Source organism: Triticum dicoccoides, chromosome 2B (assembly GCF_002162155.2).
Source record: "Triticum dicoccoides isolate Atlit2015 ecotype Zavitan chromosome 2B, WEW_v2.0, whole genome shotgun sequence".
Classification (NCBI taxonomy): Eukaryota; Viridiplantae; Streptophyta; class Magnoliopsida; order Poales; family Poaceae; genus Triticum; species Triticum dicoccoides.
The window spans coordinates 8316223-8328038 of NC_041383.1; the positions used below are offsets into that span (position 1 = coordinate 8316223).

Consider the following 11816-nt stretch of genomic DNA (forward strand, 5'->3'; position numbering starts at 1 on the left):
AAACTGGAGTCTATAGAGACACGATACAACTTGCGTCTATTCAGATAAGGAAACAGAGCATACAAGCGAGCCATTTATACTAATGACTGTGCGACGCAACCCCAGAGCTCTGCCTCGGTGATTGCCTGAGCAAGTTGCGCCAACATCTGAGTGTCTATGCTACCATAGATCATAACACAACCTTACATTTCCCTTTGCATCAGCCATGAAGAAGAATCCCAAGGCACTCACGTGGTTGGCAACTTTGCAAATTTATTAATAGATTAGATGAAGTTATTCTACGATCTAGTTAACAGACTCCAAGTTGCCTATAACTACAGACATGGGTATTTGAATAATTTAACCCTGCACGGGTGTACCACGGTTTAAATCCTAACCTGACTATAGCCCCTAATGTCGTGCATCACAACACATACCTCTAGAAGGATCACACAGCTTTAGGTGCGTGGCAAAGAGAGATATCCCACGACTCTCCCCAAGGTTGCAAACAATGTGTAGGAGCCACCTAACTGAGTTGAAGCCGAATCGGGAGTCCATCCGAAGCTCTGAGTCGGACACAGATATTACAGGGATGGCTAAGTAGCCAAATAGTACCACCCAACATGAACGTGCCGCAAATCCTATGCATAAACAAGAGGGGCATCGCATCTCCCCAAACATAAATAGTGCTAACGTTCAGAATCATCTCCCTACCTGCAGAAAACACAATTAAAGCGTATGGTAAACACAATCTCAGCACAATCAAATTCGTCGTCTCCCACTGCTTGATGACAGCTTGTGTGTCGCTCTCGATGATAATTCTTGCGGTGCACTCCATACGGTCGTTTGAGCTTCCATCGTCGTTGGATCAACAACCCGGTGGTTCCATGATTGGAGTATTTTCTGTTTCATGCTTCTTCCAGCAATTAACGCGGTCACACAGATCCTTGTTGTGTCAACCACGTCTGGAGATCTCACAGGGCTCGGTCGATCGGCCCCTATAACTACAATTTATTTATGTTATTAGGCGGAAAAATTAGTGTAAGCTATCTTAAAATCAGATGGTAGTTGGATCAGTTGTTCGTTCGTGATCAGCAACATACATAGACACATAGCTGTAATTAAACTGTACTATATTATTTAACGATTAAACAAAGCATCCACGCAGATCACACCCCTCTCCCCCTGCTTCCCTGTTATATATAGCCACGATCAAACCAACGCAAACACATTAGCCAGCCCCTGAGCTCATTGCTACCTAGTGTAACCAAGTAGTACTTAGAATCAAAGCAAGCTCCTCATTCCACCAGCGGCGATCGATCGATGGCCTCCGGTGCTCGGAACACGGTGCTGCTCCTCGTCCTGGTCGGCGTCGTCCTGCAACTGAGCTCCATCATGCCCACCGCGGTGGCCGGCAGGATGCTGGCCAACCAGGGGGCAGGCGGCGCGGGCCACACGAACGACGAAGTCACCGGAGGTGGCCGCCGCCAGCTCATCCGCGCCGGTGTTAGCGTGGACCTACCCGTCTGGCGCCGCTGGCACGTAGACGCCGAGCTCCTCTCGCGTCGTGACCCATGAACTGATCAGTTTAATTCATCGGTTCCCCGGTGCATGCAAGCGTTCGTTGTTCCTGCGTCTCGTATGGTTTGGATGGAGTGCTTAATTTGCGTCTAGTAATTTGTAACCTTGAATCGCGCGATCTTGCCCACGCGGCTTGAACAAAATGTATTTTTATTTACTATTTCTTGTTTATATATACTCCCTCCACCCTAATCTCACTAGTGTCAAAAATGTCTTACATCATGGAACAGAAAAATTACTATATATCCTTAAAAAAAAGAGTTCTGTGTTCAAGCTACCACTTGGAGTCACATGTTAATGGTAGTTGGCGCTGAAGGATCTACGTGAACTCCGTTGATGTTTAAGTGACACAACACACTTTGACCATACTCGGAATGATTTTTTCTTTTAAAAAAACACTCTTTGCAATAACGTGGCATGTTAATTTTTATATGTGAACTCCGTTAACGTTCGTTTTTCTCGTCCATTTTTTCTCATAAAAAGATTCTTTGAAACTTATCAACATGAGATCAAGTTTGTAACATCTTGACGTGAGGAATCCAACGATGAAAACGGTTCGAGATTTGGAATAAACGTTTAAGTAATATAAAACTTTTGAATAAGTAATACTCCCTCCTTCCCAAACTAAGTGTCTCAATCTTAGTACAACTTTGTACTAGAGCTAGTACAAAGTTGAGACAGTTATTTTGGGACGGAGGGAGTAAAACTTTTTGAATAAACAAATCTACGAAGAAAGTGAAAACTCTTAGGTTGCAACAAGTGGAACACATGCACGCGCCAATTGTCGCAAGCTGGAAAGGTGGGAATGACCTTTTGATACGTCTCCAACATATCTACTTTTCCAAATATTCTTGCTCTTGTTTTGGCCTCTAATTTGCATGATTTAAGTAAAACTAACCCGGACTGACGTTGTTTTCAGTCAAACTACCTTTGTGTTATTTTTATGCAGAAATAGAAGTTTTCAGAATTGGACAAAACTTTATGAAGCTTTTTTACGAAATAAAAGAAAAATACCGGAGCAAAGAACTGCTGGAGTATGGTCACCAAAGAACTGCTGGAGTATGGTCACCCTGGGCCCACAAGCCCAAGGGGGCACTGGGCAGGCTTGTGCCCCCTTGATGCCTTCCTGGCTTAATTCCAATGCTATTTTTTCCGTCTTCCTGAGAAAAAAATGAGAAGGAAAATTTCAGCATGTTGTACGGTACGGAGCCACCTCCCGTTCTTTATTGGGAGCCTTGATCTGGAGTTCGTTCGTGGCTCTGGAGAGAGGGATCATCACCGTCATCATTATCAATCCTTCTCCATCAACAATTTCATGATGCTCATGATCATGTGTGAGTAATTCCCTTGCAATCTCTAAATGGTCTTATAGTATTTAGGAAGACAGGGGGTAAATGGCAGGAAGGTTTTCTCCCTCCTAACTCATGTAACTAAATTCTGCTACTCCTCTTTGTAAAACTACCTTTCTAATTACAAATGAAAAAGACTCACAGTACCTTTCTAATTACAAATGAGAAGGACTCACACAGTACCTTGCTAACTACAAATGAAAAAGACTCACATTCCCCTACTGTTTTTGGTCAAATAAATAAATATAAATGGTCTCCAAACTTGGCTATCCAAATATTCTCTCAAGTAGCTGCTCAAACCTTTAGTGCATTTAGATTTAACATGCCAATGGTTGTCCTGTATTATTCTTCAGTTTTCGTCGTGCACAATGGCTATGTATTTGCAAGCCTTTTAGGTGCTAATAACTAGGAAGCTACAATCCCCAATTTTACGTCTCTACATTTTTTGTGATTTTTGAAGTTTCGACATGTGTATTCCCATCATACTCTTATTCTTTTTTTCCTGTAATGTTTGTAGAAACTAGAAAGAGACTGATTGGGATGCTAACCATAACTTGAGTCTAGGGCAAATAAATCCTCTCTCTAAGGATAGATTGTATTTTGTTATGTGTCATTTCCTCGCACTTTTTCCTGTTGCTGGAGAGTACTGCATTGTCAATGATATTCTTGTACTGATGGTAGTGTAAAAACTCGGGAGTTAGGAGTGTGTTCCAGCAAGGTACTCCCTCCGTTCCACAATATAGTGCGCCCGCGCTTTCACGGGAGCAAATATTACATCACTGAATTCATATCGAAAATACGAATTCAATGGTATAATTTTTGCTCCCGCTACAATCGGTCTTGTTGGTTAAATTTACGGTCAAACTTGAATCTCGGGAATCGTGAGCGCACTACATTGTGAAATGAAGGGAGTATGAATAAACTGAATGGGCAGACGACAAGATTTGTTCTACCGATCATCATCCTTAGGAGGGCATTTGATGCTATAGAGTTACAGATAGATGCTTTTGGTGGATTATTACCTACAAATGGAAGATTGGTGGGCTTTTTCTCCTTAAATTGCTGTTACGCAGTGGCACTGTAGAGCTGAATAGGGAGGGATCTCCTATTCGGCGCTTCAGGTGCCACCGAAGCTCACTGGCGCACACGTGCTGACACTGGTGGGCCGGCCCAGTTAGATTTCTCATTTTTTTTCCTGGTTAGTTAGATCACATTTTGGCAACAAAAATAAACGAATTCATCCTGCAAAAACGAAAAAAAACGTGAATTCAGAAAAGTTCACGTTTTAAAAAAAAACCATCAATTTTGAAGAACATCATCAACATTAAAAGAAAAGTCCATCGACCTAGAAAAACATTGATCGAATCAGGAAAAAATGTTCATAAATTCAAAAAAAAATCTTTTATTTTAAAAAATGTTCATATAATTTAATACTTTTTCATTAAATTGGAAAATCCATTTTTTTGATAAAAGTCTATTGATTTGGAAAAAAGTTCAAAAATTTGAATAAAAGCACATTGATTTGAATAAAATGTTTACGAATTTGAATAAAAGTGCACAGATTTTGAAGAAAAATTTCTTGAAAAAACCCACGCATTTAAGAAAAAGGAAAAATGAAAAATCAAGAAAAAGTAAAAGAAAACCGAATGAAAGTTTCTTGAAAAAGACTGATTATCTTTCAAAAAACGCGAGCAATTTTTTGAAAAAATTTAACATTTTTTATTTTTGCGAATATTTTTTCGAAATTCTGAACATTTTTCAAAATTGCAAAGATTATTTTGGAAGCGTGAACAAGTTTTTAGCAATACGCTTTTTTTTTTAAATTTTCATATTATTTAGAAAAACGTGAATATTTTCAGAAATATACGAACATTTGTTTTAAAGCAGGGAATTTTTTTGAAACTGACAATTTTCAACCTTACGAACATTTTGTAAACCAAATATTTTTGAAATTTGAGAACATTTTTTTAAAACATGATTTTTTTTAAACTGTGAACTTTTTTTTGAAAACACGAACATTGGTTCGAATACCCCGAACATATTTTCAAATTTGTGAACAGTTTTGAATTCTAAACATTATTTAAATTTGCGAATTATTGAAAAAAGAAAAAACGAAAGAAAAGAAAAAGGAAGAAAGAAACAGAAAAGATAAAAACGAAAACAAAAATAAAAAGAAATAGAAAGGAAAAACAAAAAACAAAAAACCTATAGAAAACCAGCCACAAAATCCAACAGGAAAAAAGAAAAACCGATACAGGGAACCTCCAAACCGGGAGAAAACCACCTGTCCGTAACAGCTACGCTAACTGCTAATGGGCCGGCTCTCTTGAAGCCTATGCGAAGCCTCCACAGCGTGACACTTCGTGCGTCATATATTATTTTCCTTGTGAGTTCGAATCCGGTTGGCTGCACCTTTTTTGTATTTTACATAAATAAAAGGGTATATGGGCTGGCCCAGGCAAGAGCACCTTCAAGGCCAATTAACAAAATGCACGTTAGCGGGCACTGAATAGGAAATGCTAGCTGAATAAGTCAGCTGTGACACGAAACCAAAATATTATGCATATCGCAGCCATGCCCATCCATTTTTTTAGAACAGCCCATCCAACTAAGTTAGTTTCGTCATATAGTGTATGTATGACGACCCACTTGCCAGGAAAGAGTCTGAGAGGCCCATGAACCTATTTGAAAGAAGCCCAATAGACACATATGGAATCAAACTGAAGACTACTCTTCACTGAAAAAACTAAACGCAAGCCATGCTCAGACCCAGAGATGGGAAAGGCCATCGTCTATATGAAGCGCCTATATGAAGGAGGATGGCATCATGGGAACATACAAGAAGTTGGACACTCATCGCAACCCGACAACAAAACCAAATTGATCCACGGTATCCTGCCTAGATCAACCACCAGAACCCGACGAGTTGCCTTCCAACATGCGGGAAATCACTAGTGTTGCGACCGTGCGATTCACATGAGCTCGTGTGGTTGTTGTGCTATTCATGTTGGTATGCACCTTCGGCCTCCACGTGTGTGCAAGCCTCCCTCATTGTCTTCAGGATATCTTCTTTGTCTTTGCATTCATTCCCGCTTTCAGCGGCATGTTGGCTCATTGGGTGTCGAAAGACGCTCAAGGCTGTCATGGATGCCATTTCTCACTCAGTCCCCGTTGACGGTACCAGCTATCATCGGATACATGACTGAACAATGAACTTGTGAGACCCCACTTGGAAAAAAAGACCGGCATGGGCCGCACGGGAACTTGAAGCAACTTGATCCAGTTTTTATGCCCATATTTGGGGTAAAACAACACACAATACCTCAGTTTGAAGCCTTGGGAAAGTACTTACATCTACCAATACTTCGCCATACAAAACGTGTATATTCCATTCAAAATACAAGTGCAATAGCTCTGCCCATATACAATATGCTTGTGCTCAATCCTACCAGGTTGAATATAAGAACATTATAAGAACATACCACGTATAATAATATACTTTAACTGCATTTTGGATTGCTTATATTTGTCATTGAGAGCGAAAATAACGTTTATATTTACAACAAAAGTAATCATAAGGTGCTCACAGTATTTCTTTCTTGCAAATCTCGACAGTACCGCTCTTAATTACTCCCTCTGTAAACTGATATAAAAGTGTGTAGATTACTAAAGTAGTGATCTGAAGCGTGTAGATTACTACAGAAGATTAAGATATTTCCCTGTGACTGGGATGCTTTGCTTGTTTGAACTGAAGAAACAAAAGTCGTCGAGTACGATGCTTATCTGATATTTCTTCCGGATTCCTCTCATGTCAGGACAAAAGGGCAGGTGCGGGAGTTGACCAACTAATTAACATCTTTGGCTTTTACTCCTCATGTTTTGTTTTTTGTACTATAAACATTGCAATGATGCAACAATTATACTTTGTTTTTTAGGGAAGCCAACAATTAGACTTAACAACTTTCAAGGCAAGAACTCGGTCAAATTAAAGAAAAGATTGCTCTTATCACTGAGCACATCCAAGTAGGCACTAAGTTAATTACTGCTACTTCTCAATAATGCCGGCAGCTATACAAATGTACTCCCGCCGTCCTTAAAAGAGTGTATTTCTTTGTTGGAAAGTCAAACTTTTTTTTATGTTTGACCGTATTTATACAATAATAGACCAACATTTATGCCATCAAATTAGTAGCATTGAATTAATGATAAATTATATTTTCGTCATATATCTATTTGGTTTCAGAAGCATTGATATATTTTTGCACAAACTTGGTCAAACTTTGAGATAGTTTAACCCTACAACAAAGTTGAAAGTACACTCTTTTAAGGACGAAGAGAGTAGTATATGATGGCCAATGGCCGGCACTTGGAAACTAATTTCATAAGTACTAGTACTATGTAATGGCCGGCACTTGCAAAAGTATCCAATCCATCTTTCTCATGAACCTGTGATGGTGCGTTTTGAGCTGGGCACTCACCCACCAAAAACAATGGACGCAAGCCATAATCCCTTGCTTGCACTTGGAGTACTCATCATCCCGTTGGCCTACTTCATCCTTGCGGCGCGCCTTCGAGCCGGCCCCAGGCCGCCGCCGGGGCCATGGGCGCTCCCGTTGATCGGCCACTTGCACCACATGATGGACAAGCTTCCGCACCATAGGATGCGCGACCTTGCCCGGCGGCATGGCCCGCTGATGCTACTCCGCCTCGGTGACCTGCCCATCGTGGTTGCTTCGTCGGCAGAGGCAGCCCGCGAGGTCATGAGGACACACGACGTGGCCTTCGCGACACGCCCCATCAGCATGATCAAGCGATTGACCCTTGTTGACGGCTCAGAGGGGCTCATCTTTGCGCCCTACGGCAACGCCTGGAGGCAGCTGCGCAAAATTTGCACCGTGGAGCTGCTTAGCGCCCGATGCGTGCAGTCCTCGAGAAGCATCCGAGAGCAGGAGGTCCAGCGCCTCCTCCAGGAGGTGTTGACGGCAACGGCAACACCCGGGGCGGCGGTGAACCTTAGCGCACTACTGTCATCGTATGTCAATGACTCGACAGTGCGCGCCATTATAGGCAGCCGGTTCAAGGACCGGGAGACGTTCCTTCGGCTAATGGGGGAAAGTATGGAGCTATTCTCGAGGCCCGGCTTGCCGGACCTCTATCCATCGTCACGCTTAGCGATGCTCATCAGCCGAAAACCACGCCTGATGAAGCACCACCACCATGAAATGATGGGTTTCATGGAAACCATCATCCAGGAGCACCAAGTGCCACAAGGAGCCGCAGGTGACAAAGAGGAGGACTTGGTTGACGTGCTCTTGAGAATCCAGAAAGAAGATAACTCCTTGGAGTTCCCACTCACCACACACACGATCAAAGCCGTGATGGCGGTAAGCTAGTTACGACTAACCACATGATGGTACTACTTCAATAATACATGCATCTACATGGAATATATATGTCGCGCACTGAAGACGTCCGACCATTGCTTGTAGGATTTATTTGTCGCAGGTAGTGAGACCTCAGCAACGATGCTACAATGGGCCATGTCCGAGCTCATAAAGAACCCGAGGGTGATGCAAAAGGTGCAGGGAGAAGTTCGGCGAGTGCTCAATGAGCAAGGCAAAGTGATGGAGGAGAGCTTAAGGAATATACACTACTTACACCTAGTCATCAAGGAGACTCTTCGGTTGCACCCGGCGCTGCCACTGCTACTACCACGGGAATGCCGCTCGCCATGCCAGGTACTCGGGTTCGACGTGCCAGTGGGGGCTACAGTTCTTGTGAACGCTTGGGCCATCGGTAGGGATCCGATGCATTGGGACAAGCCAGAGGAGTTCATGCCAGAGAGGTTTGAATTCAACACCGTTGACTTCAAGGGGGGAGACTTTGAGTACACACCATTTGGGGCGGGACGAAGGATGTGCCCCGGGATGACGTTTGGGCTGGCCAATATGGAACTTGCGCTTGCTAGTATCTTGTACCACTTTGATTGGGAGCTGCCACACGGGATGGCGGCGGTGGACCTGGATATGGCAGAGGTCGTCACAGTAACCTCACGACGGAAACATGACCTTCTGGTGGTTCCCGTGGTTCGCATGCCGATATAACTAGCCCACTACCCATCAGCTTATGTTACACCATCGTCGCTAGCAGCCTTTGTCAGTTGTTTGCTCTTGTTTATCTCATGGTCATTTTTGTGGGTGTACCAAATCAATGTGCGTACAGTGATCACAGGGAAGATATCCAATTTCATTTACATTTATATTTAGAGCTAGCGATCAAGTTTGATCGCTCTCTGCACTCCAAAATGCCTACTCAACTTTTGTATTAATTTTGCCTTCAATACCAAACCAATATAAGTAGAAAGCGACACACCGATCCAACTGAAAAACACTCGACATGAGACGGACGGCAAGTCGCTCCCAGAGGTGCCGATGCAAAACCCTAGTTGCGCCCTTATCTCTTCACCTTGTTACCCAGCTCACCGCCACCGGAGAAAGCCAGCCGGAAAAGCCTGACCGACTGATGTTATGCACGTCGATGGGCAGGACGCCGGTACGGCTGCCCTGCAGCCCTGGGACATGTCAGCGGTGAGCACCGTCCATGCCACAAGCATGTGTACATAGCACTCTCTGTGTGCATGTATAGCTTCCACTAGGTTCATTGTTTGATCCATTTCGTGGACAACCGTATCAGTTCTATCTAACACCCGCATGGTCGACCACACAACCAATGTGCATATAGTGATAGGAAGACACCCAATTTCAATTACATTTTATATTTAGCCTTAGCGATCAAGTTTGACCGTTCTCTGCACTCCAAAAATACCTACTCAACTTCTGTATTAATTTTGCCTTGAATATCAAACCATTATAAGAAGAATGAGGCATGCATGAATTTTGGCAAAAAAAAGATAAAAAGAAAAAGAAAGAGACATATACATCAACCCCATCAACCGGAAAACGTTCAACATAAACCTTAAACTTGTAGGCAAAAGCTAAATCAAACCCTGAACTCTCAATCCCTGAAATCAGCACACCAAACTCTTTGATCCCGGTCTATTTTGAACCTTGAGAGGACTTAGCTGGTATTCGCTAAATTGGGCCGGCCATTAGTGTAGTTGCTCGCGCTGCTCTGTTTTTTTCATCAGTTCTATTCTGTTTTTTATTACACTTTATTTTTCTCTGGTTTTTCTTTTGTTTTTATGTTTTTTGATTTCCTTCGTATTGTTTTTTTCGTTTTTATTTTGTTTCTTTACCTGTATCTGGTTTTCTCTTCTACACAAGTTTAATTATTCTCAGTACCCAACGTACATTTCTAGTGCATACATGAAATATTTTTTGGATACACTTTCGACATTATTCAAACACATTACATACTTATTTAAAATAAATGTTTTCAATACTTTTTTTGAATATACGGTATATTTTTCCAGATACACGTTTTACATTTTCTTAACGACAATAAACATTTTATAAACTACACAAACATTTTTTTACATTGTTACACATTTTGAAAATTGTATACACTATTTTTAAACACATGTCACATATAGTCTTTTAAGGATATGACACATTTTTCTACATCATGTAAACATTTTTTTTACATTGTATACAATTTTTTTTAAATGTCACAAGCACATTTTTTGAATTATTTTTTAATCACACAAATATTATTTTACATTTTATATTTTATTTGAAATGCCATGTATATTTACCAAAACTCTGATATTTTTAGATGTCACAAACATTTTCTTTACATATTTGTTCAGGTTTCAAAAAAAATATCCGGTTTTACAATTCTGAAAAGGTGTTCGCACTTTCAAATTTTCTTCAGGTTTCGAAAATGTATATGTTTCAAAAAAGAGTTCGCTTTTTCAGAATTTGTTGCTTTTTAAAAAACAGTTGTTTTCTTAAAGTATTCGGAGTTTTCAAAAAGTGCTCACACTTTATAAAATGTTCAGACATTTCCAAAATTATTTATGTTTTGAATATTTATTTGCGCCTAAAAAATGTTTCCAAAGTTCAACGCTTCGATGTCTCCTTAAATATATCGGGCCTCTTATTATATCACTCGGAGTTGTCTGTACTATTGGCTAGCGTGTTGAGCTCAACTCTGCTAGTTCGACTCTGGCCCGAGTCGTTTTTGTTACTTCGCGCTCGTAGCTGATGGGCCGGTCCAGTCGACTGCACAGCCAATAATCCTGGGATTTAACATGCCATGCTGACAATCCCTGTTTGAGAACTCACTCAAGGTTGAAAATAGACCGGGATCAGAAAATTCGGTGTGTTGATTTTCGGGATTTAAAGTTTGAGGTTTCATTTAGCTTTCGTCTACACGTTCGAGGTTTATTGCAAAACACTAGTTGCTGCCCCGTCTCCTCACCTCGTTGCCCACCTTGCCGTTGGAGGAGACCAGCCGGCAAAGTGTACCCCACGGACGGTGTGCACGTCGACGGAGGTAGGACGCCGGCCCGGACGGCAGCCCTCGGACATCTCGGCGATGAGCACTATCCACACGTACGCCACAAGCAAGCGTAGCTCGCTCCATGTGCATACATAGCTGCCACTAGGTTCATGGCTTGATCCATTCGTGGACAACCGTATCACTTTTGGTCCTCTTCTAAAGAATTAGCCAACTTTTGGTCCTCTTCTGAAGGATGATTTGCGCTCCCGCTCATCCTGAGATGAAGGACTACCAGCCGGTTGTTGCACAACGCATGCAGACATGATTTATAAAGGGTCGTGCATGATTTCAAGGATCTCTTCCTCGTCTCGGAGCTAGTTCAGTCAGCCAAGAAGAGAAGGAAACGTATACTTGTCTTCATAGTAGACTACCAAAAGATCATCGAAACGGCATAACACAAAATATTTAGCTATCGACAAATACTTTCGAAACTGATTTACAACA

At 41.8% G+C, this 11816-nt stretch overlaps 1 protein-coding gene across 1 annotated transcript; it reads left to right on the forward strand.

Annotated features, from left to right (window-relative positions):
• The first annotated feature begins 7326 nt into the window (after positions 1-7326).
• Positions 7327-9136, forward strand: LOC119361716 (cytochrome P450 71D11-like). Its single transcript, XM_037626842.1, has 2 exons — positions 7327-8293; positions 8399-9136. The coding sequence occupies exons 1-2, from the start codon at positions 7361-7363 to the stop codon at positions 9011-9013; spliced, it is 1548 nt and encodes a 515-aa protein (XP_037482739.1). The 5' UTR covers positions 7327-7360; the 3' UTR covers positions 9014-9136.
• Positions 9137-11816: the final 2680 nt, after the last annotated feature.

Excerpts from the sequence above, each read along its gene's own strand:
- LOC119361716 (XM_037626842.1), top strand. The coding sequence starts at position 7,361 with ATGGTGCGTTTTGAGCTGGGCACTCACCCACCAAAAACAATGGACGCA. Across the intron at positions 8,294-8,398 it reads CGATCAAAGCCGTGATGGCG|GATTTATTTGTCGCAGGTAG; the intron begins GTAAGCTAGTTA and ends CATTGCTTGTAG.